Source organism: Brienomyrus brachyistius, chromosome 13 (assembly GCF_023856365.1).
Source record: "Brienomyrus brachyistius isolate T26 chromosome 13, BBRACH_0.4, whole genome shotgun sequence".
Taxonomy (NCBI): domain Eukaryota; kingdom Metazoa; phylum Chordata; class Actinopteri; order Osteoglossiformes; family Mormyridae; genus Brienomyrus; species Brienomyrus brachyistius.
Genome location: NC_064545.1, coordinates 13,340,806 through 13,364,999, shown reverse-complemented (window position 1 = coordinate 13,364,999; position 24,194 = coordinate 13,340,806). Strand labels below are relative to the sequence as shown.

Genomic DNA, 24,194 nt, shown 5'->3' with positions numbered 1-24,194 from the left:
TTATTGCAGTGTAGTCCGTTTATTAATGAAATTGGAATTTTGTCTAAATATAAGAAAATTATACTTGCTTAGATTTTCATTTCTTGTAGTGAAGTTAAGATACCTGAAATCAGGTATTGTACCCGATTTCAGGTAAGTCACTTCAGCTTTCATAATCACTGCTCTCCCTGGTGGATGGATAAATCATTGCAAGTACTTTACACACAGAGAGGCAAGGGGCGGATCATGCCAGCCCCCTTGTTCATTACATCATGGTGGGGGATCTCATTATAGTCAAGGTCCCACCCAGGGACCTCAACCCCAACAAACACCTTTGGCATGAACTAGAATGGATATTGTGAGCCAGGCCTTCACGTCCAACATCAGTGACTGACTTCAAAAATGCCTTTCTGGATGACTGGGCAAAAATTCCCGCAGACATACTCCAAAATCTTGTGGAAAACCTTCCGAGAAGAGTTGCAGCTGTTATAGCTGCAAGGGGGGGCGGGACTCCATATTGATGCCTATGGATTTAGAATGGGATGACGTAAAAGTTCCTGTAGGTGTAATGGCCAAATGTCCCAATACTTTTGTCCACATCATGTACATTCAGCCTTCTGTCCCATGGTGCTGACATTGGTTTTGTGCACAAAGTGAATCATTCCTTTTGATTTTTGTGTATGAAAGAAAGTGACGTCTTCATGCTTTCATGGACAAAATGTAACTGGGTTTGTCTTTCTATGGACAAATTGTGGCAATGCGGTACTTCATTTTGTCAATAAATACTCCTCTACGTGAAACAGAATGTATTTTTGTGCATGTAAAAGAGCACTTGACACTCCATCCTCTATTGTTTTTGACACCTGAAAAAAAAAACAAGCAGGAAATTGTAGTTGAGCAATTCAGGTTTAGGTGGATTTCAGAAATTCCACTTGGCATTGTTCATACTTAGCTATGACAAATGATCAGTGTAGAAAATATTTTGGTAAAACAGTTGTGGCAGTCTCTCTTTTGGCTGTACGCAGTGGGTGAGTGGAGAAAAAAGTGGGAATGGTGTGTGTCTCTGATGGCTGTGTTCTGATCAGAAGGTTGCCAGTTCAAATCCCATGCTTGACAAGCATGATTTCATTGTTGGGTTCCTGCGCAAGGCCCTAAATTGTTTTAGGGACTGTCTGACCCTGATTTCTCAATTGTATGTTACTTTATATCAAAGCAGAGAGTAAATAAACATGAAAATGAGAACATTAAATCAGCCATAGAAGAATTTATAACATATATGACCACCTCTGAGCATTCATGCAGATACTGCAAAACATCAACATAGCAGCTGAGAAGTGTACACACCCTCAAGTGAAATTAAATACACCATAAAATTAAAGAGATCCCCATAAAATTATTACACAAGTGATATGATACACATATGCCCTTTCCATATCATATAAATACCATGTTTTTGCCTCACTGGTTAGTCCAGTTCTGCCTCTTTCATTGTATACCAAAAATTGCTTGACACCTCCCTTTAACATTCCAGCTATAAAAAGAAAGGGGGAAGAATGTAAGGTTATTATTTTTTTAAGAAGGAGCCCTGATGGAACACAACGTTGTTAGCAGCAGTACGATTCAACTCTCTTAGATTGCACTCATCTTGGGCTTTTCCAGGTAGGATAAATATAAAATAATAAATAATAATAAAAAATATAAAATACAATGTCATAATATCACAGCAGGAAATGGTGCTGATAAAGTCAATACCATGGCATTAGATAATACCTCTGAGATGTTTTGTCACTAGATGCTGGTAAATACTCATGGATTTGTTTTATTTATGTAGAATGTGCAAGAATGTCATGCTTGAACACTAAAAACAATAAATTTAAGTTCAATGTGCCAGATCCATCTAGCCATCTTCTTAGCAGGTTCTGTACAAGGATGTGGTTATGCTACCACATGTGAACACTTAATTTTCTTGACTAGTGTGAGTGTGTCTTATTTAGTAAAGAAATCCCCAGTTAGGGCTGTTTGATTGATAATATTTATTTAGAATATTAAAAATTCTATACTAGTGATGCTCAGGGGCATTGGAACTGGGGGAACTGCGGGGAACTGGGGGTTGGGAACCCCCAATATTTGATTTGCAGAGGTGGACTGGCAACAAAAAGGCAGTCCAAGAATTTGTTGCCAATGGGGGGGTCCCCCTTGGTATATTATGCCCATCACAATCAACCAGTTGGCCACCAATGAACTAAAGTATTACCCATTAATCATCTCCTGCGATCGACCAATGGGTTGGGCACTTCTGGTATATAGACTGTATAATGCCAGTGTTGGGGAAGAAATATCTGCCTACCACCCAATGGTTAGTCCGCACTTGGATTTTTGTATGTAACTCATTAAATTTACACCCCCCCCCCTCCCCCAGCATCCGCACCTCCTGCCGGCATAAGCATCATAAACATTCTTCTTTGCACTGGGTTAGTGTGCAAACTGCAAGAACTAAGACTATATATTATATTCCTATTTACAGTTTTATGTGTACTGTACATAAATGGACAGATCTCAATCTATTATCAAAAATAATTATATTTATTCGTATTAGTTTAAATGTCTTACTTATCGATTAAGTAAACTGGGACATGAAGTGTTAGACCTGTTTTAGGAATGATAGACTACATTCCTCCAACTGCAGAATGCCTTGAGCAGCACTAGTTGCATAAAAGTCAAAGTTAATATTGTCATTTCACCACATATGAATAAGCAGAGAGACAAAATGGTGATGCGTGGGCTATGGGTTTGGTAGGGTTTACAAACATGTCCTTTTCACTGAAGTAATATGTCTGTTTTTCCTTCCAAGAAGGTTTTCTTCTACCCTGTAATCCAAGGTTCCCCGTCAGACCTATCCTATTCCATCGAGTTGTCAGTGTGCTGGAGCGCAGTCCAGATGTTTTTGCTAGTGCGAGTCACTTTAGTGGCTCTCATGTTGAGCAAAGTTTGTGAGTCCACCTCTCTGGGCGCAGTGGTCAACACGATGCCCCTGGGAAACAAGGATGACACAAAGGTGAATCACCTTGCTTTGAACTTCAGCATCACATGAATTTCTATGGTCTTAATACCCGGCAAGCTAAAATAAAACAATTTCTGTCCCGTAAAATCTAAAGTATTGTGCTCCCGTGAATGAATGATGAGGAATACAATTGAAATGCACTGATATTCACCCCTCCTTACACAGGTGATGGCCCTGTACAGCATACTGGCACCTCTGCCCTGTCCCTCACTCCTACAAATGGCAAACACTGGGCCAGGCTACGTTCCCCCACTCCAGGGCCAGTTCCCTGCTCCAGGCTGGTGTCTCAGTCAGTGGCAGAATGTGACGCCCAACGTCTACACGTCTACCGTGAATGTGGAGTATGTGGCTGACTAACACAGTTAGCTTACCTTTTGTTACAAAACCAGTCAAATATTACTGCCCCATTTTATCTTTGCACAGGAACGTTAATGAGACACTTCAGATATGGTCAGGACCGTCTGTTCACCCTGGCACCCATGCTGTAAACCAAGCCCCCACTGTGGCTCTGCCGCCTCCTATCAGGTACGACACGTGTAAGGAATCCACTTGCAGAGTCTCCGTAGTTTCAGCAAAACGGTGGTTTACTGAACAGTAAAAAATAATATAATGTGATACAGTGTAGAGATACACCGGGTATTGAAAGGCAGCTCAAATACAAATTAAGGACAGTTCTTCACCCTCCTTTATACCCCAAAATTCACTCCCCAACAAGGTGCCGTGTGTAGGTGTTGTGAGTGAATTTACATATAAAGGGTGACCCCCTGGACTGTGAGGAGCCTGAGGTAGGGATGGGGCAGGACAGGGTGGAGACTTTTATGATCATTGTAATTCAGCTATCTTCCTTATCACCCTAGTGGTGCCGACTGGAACCCCCATTCTATCCCTGACTTCCCCCATGATCATAAATTGCTAACACTGCCTATATTCAAATGATCAACCTAGAACATTGGGAGGACACCTTTACTACTTTTCCTTACAACACGCTAACAAAACATTATCAGTTTTTCTGCAGGTCCTACTGACAGACACATGGTATACAGCCCACTCTACATATGCTATACAATAAGTTAGCCATAGACGGGTTATGCGTGCTCTTTAAATCCACCCAGATACTTATTTGTAGCGCAGATGTTTGCAGACACCAGCATGAGGTAAATGTCTCTGTACCTCTTTGACAGGGTCAGTACAGGATGCGCTCGCCATGTTGCCCTGAGTGTGAAAGACGCAGATGGTGACCAGATCTGCTGTCGCTTTGCGGAAACATCACCCACATTCCTGCAGCTCAGTCAGGTGAGCAGGGGTAGCTCTGTGAAGCTCAGGGCACTGTGGTGTCAGGATCTTCATGGTGTCTTCCTTTTCATGTCTAATCTTGCCCTCTTATACTCTTCTTCCCCCAAGGTTTCACTTCTCCAATACCTTAAAGCTCACTTTTTCCCTCTTCTTTTGGCAGGACTGTCTGCTGTCTTATACTGGAGGGGGGGATCCGGGCCAGTATGAAGTGAAGATTACAGTGGAAGATTTCCCCAAAACTGGCCTTGTAGGCATCTATGACAATACTACAGCACTGAGCGCCACTCCCCTGCACCTGTCCATCACAGGTATCACGTCCCTCCATTTGGGATTCAAGGGATCAAAGTTTTTATTCTGGAGTGTACAGTGTACAGTGTATGGTGAAAATCTTACTTGTGCGCAGCACAAACAGAAACCCATTAATGACAACAACAGCGCAGTAAGACAGTAAGACACTAGACAGTGAGTACCATCTAGCTGCCTGTACTGAGCTGGAGCATTATGCTGCTAAAGATATCTTACACAATAACCATGGAAAGAACCTGTTTTTTAAAAATACTAAATATCATAGGTCACTAGTATTTTCCCTTCTTTAAACCAGGTGCATAAGAATGATAGTGTTGGGGCCTGTATTTCTCATATTAGGTATCTAAGGCAGATATGGTAAGGATGGTGGTTCATATAATTGTGATAACTATGGGTTAGAACCAAAAATCTCATCTCTTTGTCTCAAAACACTAAACACAAACTCTAAAATTCAAGCTACACTCACAAAACCTTCGACTTGTCTTGCAAAACCAAACATTTGACCCAAAATTATTTTAACTTTATTCAAAATCAAGCACTACTGTCAAAAACCACACAAAACCAGCCAATGTGCAAACACAACTTAGCAACGATTACACACTACATAAATAAATACAAAACACTGTGGGAAAATATTTATTTATTTATTTATTTATTCATTCATTCCTGTACTCACATTTAAACAAAAAAAGCTCACATATAAACAAAAAAGAACTGCAGCAAAAAAAGTTTTATATAAAAAAAATATATATTTTCACAGCATATTCAATAATTAATTTTATTTATTTATTTATTTGGAGCGGCATGGTGGTGCAGTGGTTAGCACTGTTGCCTTACACCTCTGGGACCCGGGTTTGAGTCTCTGCCTGGGTCACATGTGTGCGGAGTTTGCATGTTCTCCCCATGTCATCGTGGGGTTTCCTCCAGGTACTCCGGTTTCCCCCCACAGTCCAAAAACATGCAGAGGCTAATTGGAGTTGTTAAATTGCCCGTAGATGTGCATGTGTGAGTGAATGGTGGGTGAGTGCGCCCTGCGATGGGCTGGCCCCCCCTCCAGGATTGTTCCCTGCCTTGTGCCCATTGCTTCCAGGATAGGCTCCGGACCCCCCGCGACCCAGCTGGATAAGCGGTTTGGAAAATGGATGGATATTGATAAAATGTGTGGAGAATTTGGATACATAGAGAACTTTTCAAAAGTTACCTGAATGTGTTTATTTTCTACAGTTGTACATGTGAGTGTACCCCTATGAGAATGTAGTCTAACTGCCTGTCTGTCTTTCAGTGACATCTGGACTGGGACCCTGCACAGCCGTACCTGTATTTACACAACACACTCCACCAGATGGCTTTCAGTTCACAGTGTTACCCTTTGAGGAAATCAACATAACAGTCACTGCTCAGTTAGAAACTGATGTGTGAGGAAAGACACTCTCATCTTTATTCCCTTTTCTTAATTCTGAATGGTGCTCACATTTAAACAGTTAAAGGTCATCCAAAAGGTGTCCAGAAATATCACTGATACATTCAGCAATGTAAATAATTTTAAGAATCATGTATATTATCTTGTATTTGTATATGTTATAAATGTATATAAATGTAACTCTAGCTGCTGTTTCCAATATATTTGTGTATATGTTCATCTCCCTTATTTTTTCAGTGTGTCAGAGATAGCTGTTGTTGGTCCTCCTGGCCTCTGGGTGTCACCACTTGAAAGTGATAAGAATGTAAATGCTGAGGCATCGATCAATATTATCTGGGTCAGAGCCTCAAATCAGCTCCCTCAGCTGTTACCTATCTGTTTTACTGCAAATACTGAGAGGTATGACACCATATTAACATAATTAATTTTTATATTTACTGGGTAGCTGCTTTCATTGCATTAATTCTATTAACATGGTAGTATTAATATTTTAGATTAAAGTAAAATTTAAAATGAACAAACCTTTGTTTCTGTGATCAGCTCACAGTCTGACATCAGATGTGTGTGGATTGACCAAAGTAAGAGAATCTCTATTGTATTTTTTATTTGCTTGGCATGACTTTATATTTGATCTCCACTCATGGATGAAATCTAATGGAAAACAGTTTTATTGAAATATAAATGGTGACTAATCACACTAACCATCTCCTTCTTGTTTCCATCTGTTAGAGCCTATGGATATTTTACCAAATGGCACAGGTACCCAAAGCACCAGTTTTCTTACTTCCTTTACACTGAATCACCCTCAGTGTGTATTTACTAGGAAAATACTTACAACCTGTACATTTATATCACAGCTATTACTTACTCGTATACTTGTAATCAGCTGTATGGACTTGCTGCTCATAGATGGTGAAAATGTCTTTTCATCTCCACGCAGTGCTGCTTTGCTTGAAAAAGGAAATGCATCTTATACTTCCAGTGACTTCTCTCCCTCATCTTTCATTTACGGACCTTCAGCTCAACCATCCATCCTGTCCCATTTACTACAATGACACCCATGTGACAGCAGTGGTCTCCTTGACAGGATGTGGTACCAAAGTTGTGGTAGAATCTTTTTTGTTTGATAAAGACTTGATCTTCAGTGCTGAAGCATCTTGGGCTTCCTGACAATTTGCACAAACCTCTCAATGGATGTCAAAATATTTGTTTTGAAGTAAATTGTAAAAAATACAAATGTTTGCCAGTATGGCCCAGTGTGGAATATTTTTGCCTTGCACATTTGGAGTTATAAAATCAGACCATCTAGATCTGTCTGTGTGCAAAGGTTGCACTGTTTGTGAACTTATGGCTTTAAGCTGCTATCAGTGTGGGATGGTAAAAGCACCCTGTGCTCTGATGGACTGATATCATGTCCAGGGAGTTCTCTGCTTCATATCCCATGATTCCAAATAAGAAACTGACTCATACTTGGCAACTAACATTTTGTCATCTCAATTTAGTTACTGTTGAATGTTAGACTTCATTTTATTTCACTGTCCTGCTCATGCTTGCATGGTGTGTCTTCATATCCCCGCAGCACTCAGGGTCAGACCTGATTTACACAAATACATTACGGACTGTGAACCATCTGTCTACCATCAGCCGTCATCCCTCACTTGTTCTCCTGCTGGCCTGTCGCTTCAGTGAGAGTCTGGTCAGAGATAACCCCCAGCTCGTAAACCTACCAACAGAGAAGGAGACCTTCGGTATTCCTCATTTCAGCGTCGAGTTCTACAGACCTGGTGAAGGGCCCCGGAGTATGGGGACAAACATGAACACCCGTCAGCGAAGAGCCAGGGCCTCTGTCCAGCGTGCAGGCAGGGTGGATGTCTTGGACATGTATGTCTACTCCAATTGCAGCGTGGGCCGTGCTGAGCTGATTGTGCAGACGTGTGTTATGTCGAGCACACCTACATTTGAAGTCACTCAACCCATTATAGAGGACGGGTTAGTATGCCTGCTTATTTCCAGCTAAAAACATTTGCTGTCACAAATTACATAGCACAATTGTACGATTTTGTACAATACTCAGTACAACCATACACTTCTCTCATTCACTTATATGGATATTTATTTAGAACTGGAATTTACATGTATAAATATACATTTATAGTATCCAGTAAATATTTACCAAGTCTTACAGATTGTTTGGGGGAGTGGGAATGACATATGGGTTTTTTGGGAAGTAAAGGTTCCCAAGATTCAGAGGCTTGATTAGTCTTTGGTGGTGTGTTAAAGAATAGAAATCTGGAAAGACTATTTTAATTAGGCTAGTTTATGAATGAAACAGGGATGCTGCTAGAAATTTTGGACCCAATGAAAGCAAAGTATATCGGGCCCCAAACCTGACCAATCCAATTATGTTCCACACTGTTTAGAATCCCCCCTGACTTTCCCTCTTTATGGCACCCCTGAGATCGTTTTATTTGCCATCTATCTGGGGACTTTTCACATGCACATGCGGCATCATCCCACATTCCTCATAAACCGCACTAATGGATAATCACTTCTAATGCCTGTTTTTGTCTCAGCTGCATGAATACCAGTGGAATAATGGAAATGGTATCCAATGACCCCAAACTGAATATATACGAAATGAACTTAGCTTCCTTCAATATAGAAGGAACTGTGGTATGTTTTTTTCTTGATTTTCTTTGATCTAATTCACAAAATACTACCAATTCCCAATATTTTTTTTAATAGTCTAACCTTATTTGTACATCTGATCTCAAGAGCACTGAACATTTATTGCTTGAAAAATGAAGATTAAAAAAAGACAAGTTATGTCCCTGATCATCAGTCATAATCTTAGCAATATGGAACTGAAACAACACAGTACAATACACATTTACCTAAATCTACATAAACAGGGCAAAAAAATAGGTAAAAATCCATAGTGTCATACTTTACAGCTGCACATTTCAGGTATACATAAATGTGCACCTTGTTTTACTTTATTGTGATAGCCTACCCCAACCCCCACTCCCACCCTCTCTGTTCCCTTAGATGTATGTAAGGTGTGTGGTACATCTGTGTATCAGCATTCTGGCCTCTCAGACCTGCCCATCACTCTGTCACCAAGCCAAGCAGGACGTTTTGCTCGACACCCTGGTGACCCGCGACTACACCATCTACTCAGCCCCCATCTCATTGGTCAGCTCCCCATCTATCCAAAGTCCTGTCATCACACCAGTAAATGCTGTGCCTGTGACCCAGGCCATAACCAGCACAAAGACCACCACGCTGTCACATGGTAAGGAATACTCGAACATTAACACTAACCTGAGCACAAACAAGTGCAATCAATACTCATTCCTCCCAGGCTGGGAGGTTAAATCTCGACTTCTTCCCTCTTTGTGTCTAGAGTGTGTTTTCCCTTTGTCCAAGGACATGCGCTTGAGCTAAACACTGTCTCTAAACCATGGAGCAGATTTTGTGCCAGCTTGAAATGCAGAAACGACGTTGGCACGCAGGGGAAAACAATCAATGCAATGTATTGTATTAGATTGCGCAGCGTACAAAAACCGTGCCATGTGGAAATGTGATTTGATTTGCATCTTGTTCAATTACCATGCATAAAAACAACTAGAAGGGTTTACATTATACACGATATATAGATGAAATTGCGTCACATCACACCAAAGTGCAATGGCCATCTTTGCTCTACCGCATCGGCTCATTTCCATTTTTGAAAAGTATATGCTGAAATCTTGGCACCAGGGAATGTAATTACTATCTAATCGCAGCTCTCTGTCAAATGGGGGCGTGGTCTCGAAAAACAGACTAGGGCAATCGCTTAAGATCTAATCAACGAGGCCACAACCACTGCACCCCAGCTGTACCCCTGTTAATGGGCTACTACCTCACATCAGAATGTCTTTTAGAGCAATATTTAGGCAAGAAATATCCTCTCTTCTTCAGCAGGTAGAAAGTGACTCTCTGAGTGAGGAATTTGTAATTAAATTAGACTGGCTCCTAGAACACTTGCAACAGGTGGTGGCTGTAACTGGCCAAGATTTCCAGGACACCACAGTAGTGCTCATGTCTGTTCTGAAGCAGTTTCAAATGAATGTTCCCGTCCACGGCACCAGGCAGTGGTGGCTTAATGGTTAGGGAAGTGCACTTGTAATTGAAAGTTTGCCGGTTCGAATCTCCGACCAGCAAGTCACCACTGAGGTACCCTGAGCAAGGTGCCGCCCCCAAGCATTGTTCCCTGGGCGCTGAATTAGCTGCCCCCCGTTACGTCACATCGTTACATATGGGTTAAATACAGAGAACACATTTTGCGAGGTGTACTGAATTAAAAAAAATGGCTGTAGTATGTTATAGGGCTGGATGGTGTGAGATATTAATTAGATTAAGATCAGGCGTTTTCTTACTTTCAGGTCAGACAATGAGCACAGAAGCCCCAGTTTATTCATGTATCCACTGAATGTCCCATCTGTCTTCCAGCTCCAGCAGGGAACCCTGTCAGTGTCACCATCATAGCTCTGGCAACCTTTTGCATGCTTCTTACTCAGTGACCTCGTCGCAGCTGCCCAGTAAGTACATTTGCTGTTGGGCTGTCTTTTTTTCATTTGTTATTATAGAATTAATGGTATTTTTTCCCCATTTGAGGCCGAAAAACAGTTAGCATAGTGACCAAATGAAATATTCATATTAAGGAATATCTTACAATGTATGCATCTGTTAAACATGAGGCATCAACAGAACCATACTGTCTAAAAATTACTAATATACATTGTCAGAAAGGTATTTCCTTTATGACAGTAAGAACAAAAAAAGTTCCTGCATTGAAATCAATAATAAATGTCCTAAAATATATGTGCCCTTGAGAGGTAAAGTGGGCTATCCCACAAAAAGAAAGTTTTGAGAAAATGAGCTTCAAAGCTGAATTTTTTTTCAAAAAAATCAGTGTCTATACCCTACAATTGATATATATATCACAGGTAGCACAGAGGTATGACTTAGATAATAACAACTTATCCAATTGAAAAAATCCATTAAAAAAGGGGTAGGGGGTCAAAAATGTGGGATAACCCACTTTACCTCTCAAGGGCACATATACACTTATACCATGACTTTGGCAAATACTATTTTCTTATTGGTCTAGAGATGTCATGGTGATGATTATTTTTGTCTAACTGCACATGCAGTTTTGGCAGCTTAATAATAGTCCTATATTAAAGCATTTTTATGTTTTACTAAATATGTTAATACACTGCCCGGCCAAAAAAAAAGTCATCATTTAAATTTTTCGTTGGACTGCTTTAGCTTTGATTATAGCACACATTTGTCATGGCACTGTCTCCAAAGATTTCAAAAGAAGGACTGGATGTTCCGATCCCTATTGTTTCTGCACTACAATTCTCTGGGTTGTTTGTATGTGGCCACTAGGCCACTTTCAAACCATGAGGACACATTATCAGTTGGCACCTCTGCATTGTTGGGTATTTCGGCCTTTTAAGATACCCTCTTAAAGGGTATCTTACGCTCTTACACTCTTGAGCAGCGTGTGCCTGTAATCAGAAGGTCGCAGGTTCAAACCCCGCCTCAGACTGTGGGTCCTTGAGCAAGGCCCTTAACTCCCAGCTCCCTGGGCGCCGCTACGGGTGGCAGCCCTTCGCAGACAACTTCCTCTATGAAAAAAGAGCAAGTTGTGGGAGGCGTAAAGACAATTTCCCTACGGGGACAATAAAAGTATCGATTATTATTATTATTAAACCACAGCCTGATCAGACCTGGGTCTGTGTCTCGTGGACAGCTGGTCACCTTGGCAATCCAAACTGCATCTTTATTATAGCTTCCAGAGGCATTTCAGAACTCCAGGGGTGTTCTTATAGAGCCTGTATTAAATGCTGTTGGGCCCAGGAGCTGAAGCTGATCTTGCCTGTTTTACGATACTCTCCACCTCGCTCCATGTGGGGGGGCCTTGTATGCATGTGGTATTGAGGTGGATGAATTGATGGCGACTGGTTCATGCCTCCAGTCATCAAAGTAGGTCTTCCTCAGGTGCTCCTCCAGGACTGGTATGGGTATTCTTTTCCATGCTAAAGAGGCTTTTAACAAAGTTGTAGGAATCCCTGTAGAAGCAGCCTGCAGTGCATCAATATCTTCCCATTTTACCTCGGTGGCCTTCCTCCACTGCTTTCTCAGTTGTATTCTTTCCTTCACTAGTCTATTAATCTCCCGCTGCCTCCTGGACTTGGGCTGGGTTGTAGAACCTTTCTGTATTCTCTGTATGTTCTCTTTTACCTCAGATCTCTTGATGCCATAGTTATAAATGATGGCTCCTATGTTCTCCAGTTTTCTTTCCACTGCACCCTTCTAACAAGTGGACGAGGTCTGTGTTGATGGTCTTCCACTCGCTCTTCTGGCTGGATTTGGGCCACAGACATTCTCACCCTGGAATATACCCATGCCTTTAGGAAAGAAAAAATCCACTGATTCTGGATGGAGGTATAACCAGGTCATTCAGTAGATTCAGGTACTCAGATGACTTCACCTTATTGCTGCATAATGTAGCTGAGCTGTAATAATAATCCAGTCATTGGTTTTAACTATTTGCTAATTTATATTCAAATGGTGACCTTTTTTGCCCGGGAAGTGTATAAAAACCGGTGACTCTTTACTCATAAATAAGCATTCATTCTTATCAACGAAAGTTTCCTTGGTTTTCAAAACACAAGTGCCTGTCTGTTGATGGTTTCTATGGTGAATTAAGACTTGCTGCTTCTAGTGAGCAGCCTGTCCAGACGTTCTATCCTTATAGGGACTATATTTTTAAGAGCGTATTGCGATATTTTAAAATAATTATATATTTTTTCTGAAATATTTTTCAAATTAACAACGGTGGCTTGGGTCATGTCTAATGAAAATGTTTAACCACTGGTCAAAGAAATGAGCTTTGCTAATGTTTTTCAGCTTCAAAACATAAAAACAATTTCGTTTCATACAAATGTGCAATGACTGGAATAGTGCTCTCCATGCTTTGCATTATATGTTTTCAAACACATCCCTCTGCGCATTAGGTGGCTTTTTGCTTCAGCTGATTTGCATTTAAAAATGTTTAATACATGGTTTACCATGTATTAACTGTTACATAACATCTGGACGAATGTTATTCCATAAAAATGAAAAATTACACACCAAAGAAAGACTTTTTCATTCTTCTATGCTGATAATTTTACATCACGCATGTTCTTTTATTGCACTCTTTCAGACGTGTGCCCCAGACATCCTGAACAGGAAACCATCTTGCACCAATCTTTCAGTTATACATTTTATGTCCTTGCAAAAATCTGTGACTATTCTACACTGGTCATTAAGGCAGCAGAGAAAATAAAGACAAATTGTCAGTATAAGCCCAACATATTATGACTCGAGTTAATTGGGGAGGTTTAATGAATAAAATTAAAAGTTCTTAAAAGTTGTAATTGTTTATCCTGCCTTGTACCTATACCAAAATATTGCACTTTAGAATTCAGGCATGGCACTTTAATGGGAGGCTCTACAGTTCTCCTGGGTTGAATGTTCAGTTCCCACCCATGGCTGTGTATGTGTGGATTCGGTTTATATTAAATTGTGGGGAACAAATGTGCCCACATTGTGATATAAACATGTTATTTTGATGTTGTGGGGACCATTTTTCTGGGTAGGGCTTAAAATTGTCATGTTGTAATTAGAGATTTCCCCATAGAAATGAATGGAGAGTCCCTTCAAACATATAACTACAAACCTGTGTGTGCGTGTCTTGTGATGGACCGGCATCCTGTTCATAGTGTCCTCCACCCTGTGCTTCCTGGAATATGTTCACTGTGACCCTCTGCTGGGCAAACAGTTAACGAAGCTGGATGAATATAAATATAGGCCTAACATAAAAATAACCTATTAAACAGTGTAGGAGAAATAAACAATGAAGATTTTCCATACTGCGTAAAACAGAAAAATAATCATTTTAACTGAGACAAAATCCATCAATTGTCTAGATCTATTTCTGGAAAATCCATAGCAAATGAGAGCAGATGTTCTGACAGCAGACAGCAGTGGTGACAGATGGATAAATACACAGGCAATTTGAATCGGAGTAGAATAAGAGTGGTGCTCCACACAGTCGCTGCTACTTCCTGAAAACCAAACCAAGAGACAGCACTGTCACGAATTTGCTGCAGAACAAGCCGAAAGCACATTTTGGCAGCATAACTTGACATTTTCAAGATTCAGTTCTTTAATGTCATTGTACATGATTGATGACTTTTTTTTAAATTTTGCAAATTGATAGAGGACAGTTCAAACTATTCAAACACCAAATTTGGTGTAATCCATCCATCCCTGTAGCGCCTCCATCAGGCCAAATTTCAAGACATGTTTTTGATCATACCTTTTGAAGCATCTGAATTTTTCCAAAAATCTACTTTTGTGAAATCATGCCACCAAACAGGATGTGAGGAACATATTTCTGAAAGCTTTGATTTGTCAATGCCAAATTTGGAATTTGGACTTGAGATCCAATTCTGAGCAAGCTCAATAGAAAGGGTGTCATTCCATTACTAAAGTGTGCTGCAATAAGTAATAATACCTTTTGGCTAATAACTGTTGAAGGGTTTGACATAGAAAAACTATTCCTATGTTGCTTAACACCATGAGAGGAGCCCAGTCTGAAACACCAGTCTGAAATGTCCCTGTTTTGCCAGCATATTTTGCTGGCCTTCCTATATGCTCCCATATGGTCCCACATATAATCCCACAAAGCCTCTGGTACCTAGTTAGTCTCCATCTCCCTCTTAGGTAGAACTTAAAAATGTGTCTTATTACTCGGTATGTCACTTCCCATACTTGATCTGCTGATGTTGCAGGTTTTCTTGAAAATTTGTTATGTATGTTAGTTTGTGTATATCTTCTATGTTCCCATGATCTTGTATTTCCTCTTTTTGAATTTCTTTCCATGCCATCTATGTTATATTTATAATTATTTCTGTAACTAACAAAAGCATTTAATGAAATCCAGTGGAAGAGTTACTGAGATGAGAGAAAGTGACAGAAATAACCAAAAAATGAGCAGAAATATACATCTTATCATACAAATCCACTATTTATTGTAGGTCACATGCAATAAAGTTGAAAGATTTAAATATATTTTATCTAATTTTGTATTATTTAATTTTTGTATACCTACTTGGGGAATATATTGGCCTTGTTTTTGAGAAGCATTTTATGAATAATATAATGACTAAGGAATATATTGTCAAAGGATACACAAAGTTATTTTAAATATGACATTCAAAAAACATCACGTCAATGTAAAGCCATCTTGCACTTAATACAATTCCAACAAATTCTTGTAAAACAAGGTGAAAATTATGACATGTTTATAAATAGACACTTTAGTCTTTCTTTCTTGCTAGTGTACCTCCAATTTCATCTGCTGCAAACCCCAGATTACAAAGTATGAATATGTTTCTTATCCCAGGACGGAGTTGAAAAAAATGCAAGTAACTTTAGTCAAGTGGGACCATCATAACTGTGACATTTAAATTAGATCTTTTAAATGCTGACACTGGAAATAGTCTTTTTTTTTTTTTTTACTGAATTGGCATTGCATATGTGGAATACTTTTATTTTGATACTCCTTTCTAGATGTGGGAGTGATTGCCCCAACATTCTATAAAAGGAAGCCAGAGAAATGGAGGGGATAATCAAATGAGAATGTTTGTTGGTGACACAGTGGGACAGGAAAAGGTTTAGAGGAAACCATTACAAACCATGTAAAGGCTGGTGCTGAGAGGAAACCATTAGCTACAGTTTTGTTCATATTCTGCATACAGACCATGTAGTCACTTACCTGCCATTAAAAAGTATAATGAGGTTGTTTACTGCGGCCCAAGTGGACTGTTGGTTCTGACCCGTGACCAGGTGTCTGTCTAGAACCACATGGATTGCATCCTCTGTGCTGGCTGTGGAATGTGACACATTCATACCATCAAATTTGTTGTCACAAAAGTTAGCAGTGCATTGCTTTATTATTTTATTATTTACTTATCTTAACTGTAGCACTACAAAGGAAGGACACTTTAAAACCATCACTTACTATGTTTACTCTGGAAATGGCTCAACTGATACTCACAGGAAGATTGACTCACCAGTGTAAGAGCCACCACTGTCCTTCACAAAGTCTTCCACTATAAGTGGCAGCTTGGCAAAGTCAGTCTCTCGCACTAACTCAAACACAGATGGCTGAAAAGACAGGGCAGAACATGTAACAGTAACAAACTGCACTTAGAGTGATTTAAAAATAAATGTTATTTGAGACAGGAAAATAACTTGAATTAAGTTAACTTGGAGAAACTATTTACATTCCAAAATGTGAAATCATCCTGAATTTTTTTTATGTTTCATTTCACAGTGCAAAGAACAAACTTTTAGGGTAAATATTCTTGTCCTTAAAAAATGTCTGAACTTTGTGTGTGCTGATAGCTCTGGAGCCATAAGCCAGCCTGTCTCAGACGTCCGATATCACGTACCCCTGTCAGGCTATAGCCGCTGAAGATCCAGCGCTGTCCCTCAGTGGCACAGCACAGTGCAGACACCCCATGGCCCACTGCACACACTGGTTCTGAGGTGTGAGGTAACACACTGTAACGCACATGAACGCAGCACAGTACAAGAACCTCATACCCTCAACATGCTTCTGAGCATTACACAACATTACATGCTCAGTGAATTTAGAAGCCAAAGCATTACTGTTATATATTGTTAATGATTTTGAAGTGCATATTGTCTGGGCTCAGGAAATCCTAGACCACAGTACTCACTTTGCTGGGACGTGAAATGAGCAAGAATGCGAGCCAGTGATCCACTATGTGCCAGGTCACTGAGGGCACCAGGGCAGTCAGGGATCAACAAGGCCTGGTAACGTGCTCCTGCCAAACAACCCATGCAACATATCCAATGTACATTCATTTTTAATAAGGCTATCATGTTTTTCATACCTCTGTATATAACATGCTACATAACCACATAAGCAATGTTTTCAACAATGTTTCTGTCTTTGAACCTAGAGTATCATGTTGTAAGACACTACGTATGAATATTAATGTATAAAATACAATGTTTACCATCTATGGACTCCAGTTTTGCTGGGTTGGCGTATGGCTTCGCACTGAATTCCTGAATCCATCTGGATGAGCTTTCATCCACCCCAACAAAGTCAATAGATTTGCCCTGTAACAAAACAAAATTAAAAGCCAACATTTAGGGCTGCCTGATGTATCATTTCAGCATCATCACTGCGATATGTGTGTGTGCCTAAAAATCATATCGCATTTGTCGGCACAGCTTTGTGTCTATTGAGAGCTCGTGGCAAAACCAACTTTTTTGGTAGACAATAAGTTCAGTTTGCTATAGTTTATGTTATATAAACTCTTCTCCATTTTTGTTTTATAAATATTACTTGCAGAAATTTCATATATCGCGATGTGATAACATGCAGCCATATTAATACTGTTTTGTCATGTACAAAGAGATGACTGAGCACAGCACTGCCACCTGGCACCTCTAGGGTTCAGCACTCAAATGCCACACCTGGCTCTGTATCTGTGCTTATCCTTGGTGGGATTCCATTCAATGTATCTCTTGCCTTGTGCCCTGCACTTCCTGGATTAAGCTTCTGGATGAATGGCTGAACATTAAACTAGTTTTGTCATCATTTATATGTCTAATTAATATGACTAAACGTCTAGCATCTCATGGCACCACCCTACAACAGAACATTAGAAATAACTGTAATAAAATAAAAAAAAAAAAAAACATGTTATGTACTGATCCTGAATATGGCCATGCTACCCGCTTGGTATTAAGTGTCACTGGATTTCATCCAGGGTTAGTATAATCCAAAGGTCAATAAAAGCCCTTTTCCACCATACCATGTACCGTACTTTCAGTTCTTTCCCTATTTCACTGCAAAACCTACAAATTTTTTCCCCTATAACGAAGTAAAAATATTTTAGTGAAAAGTAAATGCCCTGCGCTATAATGTCCATACAGTATGATGGTATGAAAAAGCATTATCTCAATCTAATTAGCGATGTAAGAATAGTACGTACATAACACGTGATGCTGTTATTAATATCGCACATTGTCCAGCCTTATAATATACTGCAGCCATTTTTCAAATTCAATAAAACGCCTCGCATTGTGTTGTCATTTAGTGCCAGTGTCATGCCGAAAATGTCATCCTTGCTGGAGAATGCATGCCTGTCTCAGCAAAGCACACCGCTGAAAACAGCGGAAGGAAAGTGTTTTTTGCAATGCATGAAAACGATCGTTTCTGTCTATGCAAACTCATAAAATGTATGTAATATATCATACAACACTGTATTTTGTCAAAATACAGATGTACAAACAAATAAAATAGGTCGCAGATCTGAAAACGGTTTGTTACCAAATACGTAGGCTATCACACGTTAATATTGATTCAAAAGTTCAAAACAACAGACATATATCAGATGTACGGTAAGTTCTTTTTACGAAGAAAAAAAAACTGATTTACAAAACGTCAGGGTCTGTTTATGACTAAAATGGTGTTGCACCATGTAGTTCAGAAGACACTTGTCTCCAAATTGTATTAAAAAAATTTGCTTGATGGTGGGGTCAGTGCAAATGTCATGACGAGGGGGGGGGGGGGGGGTGGGGATATATTTTTCATGTACTTGATGATGGGAGCTACAGAAATGCTAAATTAAAGGGGATGCCTTTCTCAGCAACTCACTGCTAGAAAATGCATCCCCATTAAATCTGGCTTTACTGTAGCTACACTGGTGAAACTTACACAGGTTAGTTAAGACATTCTCAAAATCAAATTTCAAAAATCACTTGTTGATGGGAGCTACAGAAACGCAAAATTAAAGGGGGTGCCTTTTTTGGCACCCTGCTGCCAGGAAAGCCATTCCCTGTTAAATCTGTATTCATTCTACAGACACCGACTGAAATTGCTCAGGTAACTCATGTGACATGGCAGGGCATGCAGCAAGGAGAAAGAAGGTGACGATCCACAGTTTGACTCTGAGACAACAAGGGTTTATTAGTAATGTCGAACACAATAAAGACGTCAAAAAAAATAAAAGGACCAGAAAGGACAAAAAATATACAAGGAATAAAAAGAAATAATAAGGAATAAATTAAAGACCATGAACTACAAACAACCAGGGAACCAAGAAAACACAGAGAAGAAGACTACGGAAATGAGCAAAGCAACAAACACTATACATTGACACAACTGCATTCAATGACCAACTGGGAAAAAGAACTAAGGCAGGAACTTAAATGTACAAACCAAAATGAGCTAATGAGGATGCAGGAGATCAGCATTAACCAGACAACCAATCAAACCGAACACAGAATACAAGCAACAGCTAATGAACAGGGATAATCACAGAACTAGGAAGGTTAGAAACAGAAAATACCAATTTAATACTAGGAATACAAGGCTAACACAAAATACAAGTACAAAACAAAACCAGAACCTAACACGTGGAAGGGGGCCCACGGATGCCAGAGCTACAACAAAAAATAACCACCAGGAAAACCAAAAACCAAAACTACAATCACCAAGAAGGGTGGGACTTGCTAGTCTCGAACTCACACAGTCCAGGAGTAGGTAGAAACACATGAGAGTACAGGATACAACTACAGAGAGGAAAACACAGAATGGCTAGCAATACCCGCTGGCCAGATGGGGAAAAGGAGGAGGGCAGGGTAGAATGGGAACTGTCTATGTCGTCACATGTTTGAATGGGCATATGATAAGGGCAATTCATTGTGATAAGAAATATGACTGTTGACACACACCAAACACACTACAATGTGTATTTCATAATCACTGCATATTACTTTTTATAACTTAATTGGTTCTGACACAGCAGGGGAATTTCAGTCGGTGTCTGTACAGCCGTGGCCAAAAGTTTTGTCAGTTTGTGGGTGTTTTTTTGTCCACCCGCCTCTTGAGGACTGACCGCAAGTTCTCAACAGGATTAAGGTCTGGGGAGTTTCCTGGCCCTGGACCCAAAATTTCGATGTCATGCTCCCTGAGCCACTTAGCTATCACTTTTGCCTTATGGCACGGTGCTCCATCATGCTAGAAAAGGCATTGTTCATCGCCAAACTGTTCTTGGATGGCTGAGTTTCTCTCAGAGGATGTTTTGGTACCATTCTTACCATTACTTATAATGTAACAAGCGTTATGTTGCCAAGTTCATGTCTGTTGTTTTGAACTTTTGAATCAATATTAACGTGTAGCCTACGCATTTAGTAACAAACCGGTTTTAGGTCCGCGACTTATTTTATTTGCTTGTATGTTGCATATCTCTATTTTAAGAAAATACAATGTCATATGATATTTTACATACATCTTCTGAGTTTTTTATGAGACAGAAACGATCGTTTTCACGCGTTAGAAAAACACTGTTCCGCTGTTTTACATTCCCGAGACAGGCAAGCATTCTACGCCAGGGATGCCTTTTTTTCAGCATAACAGCTGTACCCGTTTTTACGCCAGTGGAAAACAAATACCTTCAAGTGGTGTACTTTTGGTACTTTCTTTAAAAAAGTTATCAATAAGGTACAGTACTTGATGCGATGGAAAAGTGCCCCCCACTTTGCAGACACTGAGTTCCATTCACTAGAAATCATAATTAATATCATTTGTCAAAAAATGAACACACTATCAACTCAAATTAATTAATTTAATTTAGAATCAATATATCACCGATACATTATAATAAAAACGGGAAGAAAGAAAAGCAATGACTAAAATCAAGATTGTTATAATTAAACAGAGGTTGGCTGTGAATTGTCAATGACCATTTAAACCGTTTCCGGCATTAGTATGATATTTTTCTTACGCCGTGTTGGTTTTCGTTTCACTCACCCCTGGTGTCGCCGTCTGTAAATTAAAGACCGGGCTGCACAGACTGAAAGACTGGAGAAACGACTGTGCAGTCACTCCTGTACACAGACGAAAACATATGTAGTAACACATCCCAGTTACAAGACGATGTGGTAGTATGCTAAATTCCTATTACAATGTTGACACAGAAAAATACAGCTATATGAATATAAGCGATTCAATATATAGGCACATTTAAGCAACGAACTGCCGTTATAAAAATATGGATTTAGATATATTATAATCATTTCTAACGAATTCACGGATATTTCGCGATCTGCTTTTTAGTATTTAAACTAACCATGTAGAGCTCCACTTGTCACTATGAGACAAGTCGGTTTAGATGACATCTTCAAGATCTGTTTAAAAGCTCTCTGGACAGCAGTGGTAGCTGTTGCGGAGACTAGGAGGATCCCTCGAATGGCTAGCTATATATATAATTAACAGTAGGCAAAAGAAATGTATCTATGTTAAGGACAGGATGATAAATAAATGATTGGATAGCCGCGCATGCCGTATCCTGACTACTTTAATTCCTGTGTGCTCTGATTCTTCGTCCCTCTAGGAATCAATAACGGATGAAGTGGTTCCTGCTAAGTATTTCAAATCTACTATTAAGAACAGAAGTCAAACGTTGACCCTTTTTAAAATTCATAAGGACAGCCAGCAATTAAAGCGACATATGTAGTGGTATCAGATTGCAAGCTATATAGGTTCTTTGTATATATACACTATATAGCATGTAAGGTATTTCCATTAGGCATTATACCGGCATTCTAGCTTCTAGTTTGTGGGGTCAATAGCTAGACTGAAAAGAAAACAATGACATTGAGCTGAAAACCTGCGGATATTCAGGGTGTATTTAAAATAAAATGAGTAAGAAGGCGGGTAACAATCTTTGTAATCATGATTAAGCACTAGAAGCAAAAATTTCTATTATCCTTGGGTTGCCTACTCACGCTTTCTGACTCTCATACTCGTGCAAGAAATCTTATGACAAATCTACATTATTCCATTATAAAACTATAACTAGCTGCATCAAAAATGCAAACCGGGGCGGCATGGTGGTGCAGTGGTTAGCACTGTTGCCTCACACCTCTGGGACCTGGGTTCAAATCTCCGCCTGGGTCACATGTGTGTGGAGTTTGCATGTTCTCCCCATGTCGTCGTGGGGTTTCCTCCGGGTACTCTGTTTTCCCCCCACAGTCCAAAAACATGCTGAGGCTAATTGGACTTGCTAAATTGCCCGTAGGAATGCATGTGAGGATGAATGGTGTGTGAGTGTGCCCTGCGATGGGCTGGCCCTCCGTCCTGGGTTGTTCCCAGCCTCGTGCCCATTGCTTCCGGGATAGGCTCCGGACCCCCCGCGACCCAGTAGGATAAGCGGTTTGGAAAATGGATGGATGGATGGAAGTTTGTATTTAAATTTACACAAGTCAGTATTCAATAAATGCTAAGTTGAGAAATTATGAATCACGAAATTATTGGCACCCCTGGATTGAAAGAAAATGCACCATTTCAATTGCTACAGTTACAAATGTTTTGGTATACACATGTTTATTTCCTTTATGTGCATTGGAACAACACAAAAAAACAGAGGAAAAAAAGCCAAATTTGATATAATTTCGCACAAAACTCAAAAACTGGGCCGGACAAAATTATTGGCACCCTCAACATAATATTTGGTTGCATGCCCTTTGGAAAAAATAACTGAAATCAATTGCTTCCTATAACCATCAATAAGCTTGTTACACCTCTACTGGAATTTTCAACCACTGTTCTTTTGCAAACTGCTCAAGGTCTCTCAGATTTGAAGGGTCCCTTCTCCCAACAGCAATTTTGAGATCTATCCATAAGTGTTCAATCGGATTTAGATCTGGACTCATTGCTGGCCACTTCAGAACTCTCCAGCACTTTGTCTTCAAGCATTTCTGAGTGCTTTTAAAGGTATGTTTGGAGTCGTTGTCCTGCTGGAACACCCATGACCTCTGACGCAGACCCAGCTTTCTGAGACATTGCGCCCAAAAATCTTTTGGTAGTCTTCAGATTTCATGATGCCTTGCACACAGTCAAGGCATCCAGTGCCAGAGGCAGCAAAACATCCCCAAAACACCTTAGAACCTCCATCATGTTTGACTGTAAGTGCTGTGTTTTTTTCTTCATAGGCCTCATTCCGTTTTCTATAAACAATAGAATGATGAGCTTTACCAAAAAGATGAGATTGGTCTCATCTGTCCACAGCTATGGCTGCGCCCGTTGCCTGCTGTAGCTTCCCCTCCCTTCTTGCCTTCGCCAGGGTCCCCTCCGACTTCCTCCTTGCCTCCCCTGGTGCCCCCTCCGACTCCCTCCTCGACTCCTCTGCCTGTCCCTCGGCCTATCTCCTCACCCTCTTTGGGGTCCCCTCCTGATCCGACCTCCCAGTCGCCTACGGCCCCTCCGGCTTCCGCCCATCGCCTGCTGTGGCTCCCTCGGGCTCCCCTTTGCCCCCAGACCTTTCCCATCTGGCCTTCCGTGTTTGTTCCTCGTCCCTCTTATCTCTGCTCCTCGTCCTTCTGTGCCTCCCATGTTCACTCCTGGTCCTTTTGTTCCTCCGTTTCCTCCTGGTCTTTTTGTTCCTCTGTTTTTTGTTCCCTCTGTGTCTCCTTTCCAGGTCTGCCTGTCTGCATTCCCTGTTTTGTGTCAGGCCCTGTCCTACTTCCTGTCCCTGTGCTTATTCTGTGTATCAGTTCTGTTCCCGGTCCCTCGTTGAGGTTTTTTGCTCTTATTTTCCAGGTCCAGTGCCCACCTTTCTTTGTTTTACCTGCATCGGGGGCGTGTAGTACCGCCCTCACCTGAAGATTGCTATTCACATTCTAAATAGCCGCATTTCCGCGTAAATCGCATTCGCATGATAGTTTTATGAACAACGCAGCAGTGAAAACCCAATCCAGATACATCCCCATCAACACTATAAAAGGGAAGCCAGGTGTGAATGGCTCATGCATACACATGAAAGTTGCTACATATTCAATGGAAGGAGCCCAGAAATAATGACATGAGTTAAGTTTTTCTTATTTATTTACCCAACTGAATGTTGCAACTACACCATTCATGTAGCCAAGACTTTGGTGATCAGTTATCCGGGATCAAAACAAACTGCCACCATTGTGTAC

The 24,194-nt window shown here is 40.4% G+C and overlaps 2 protein-coding genes across 5 annotated transcripts; one reads left to right on the top strand and one right to left on the bottom strand.

Moving 5' to 3' along the window:
* Positions 1-996: 996 nt before the first annotated feature.
* On the top strand, positions 997-15,236 carry LOC125706400 (uncharacterized). Of its 4 annotated transcripts, none has more exons than XM_048973088.1 (16): positions 1,000-1,638; positions 2,831-3,034; positions 3,206-3,381; positions 3,464-3,565; positions 4,222-4,333; positions 4,494-4,641; positions 5,922-6,054; positions 6,297-6,458; positions 6,600-6,637; positions 6,789-6,818; positions 7,000-7,166; positions 7,639-8,048; positions 8,633-8,732; positions 9,108-9,354; positions 10,554-10,642; positions 12,408-15,236. In XM_048973088.1, the coding sequence occupies exons 2-15, from the start codon at positions 2,918-2,920 to the stop codon at positions 10,622-10,624; spliced, it is 2,013 nt and encodes a 670-aa protein (XP_048829045.1). In that variant the 5' UTR covers positions 1,000-1,638; positions 2,831-2,917; the 3' UTR covers positions 10,625-10,642; positions 12,408-15,236. The 4 variants fall into 4 exon arrangements, with proteins under 4 accessions (XP_048829043.1, XP_048829042.1, XP_048829045.1 ...); XM_048973087.1 differs by having other exon boundaries at positions 1,001-1,638; positions 13,324-15,236; XM_048973086.1 differs by lacking the exons at positions 10,554-10,642; positions 12,408-15,236 and having other exon boundaries at positions 997-1,638; positions 2,834-3,034; positions 9,108-10,161.
* Positions 13,262-21,592, bottom strand: gatd1 (glutamine amidotransferase class 1 domain containing 1). The gene is made up of 8 exons (XM_048973117.1): positions 21,344-21,592; positions 21,025-21,101; positions 17,216-17,321; positions 16,913-17,020; positions 16,622-16,713; positions 16,241-16,334; positions 15,943-16,054; positions 13,262-14,227 (listed from the first exon to the last, which is right to left on the bottom strand). The coding sequence occupies exons 1-8, from the start codon at positions 21,390-21,392 to the stop codon at positions 14,221-14,223; spliced, it is 645 nt and encodes a 214-aa protein (XP_048829074.1). The 5' UTR covers positions 21,393-21,592; the 3' UTR covers positions 13,262-14,220.
* Positions 21,593-24,194: the final 2,602 nt, after the last annotated feature.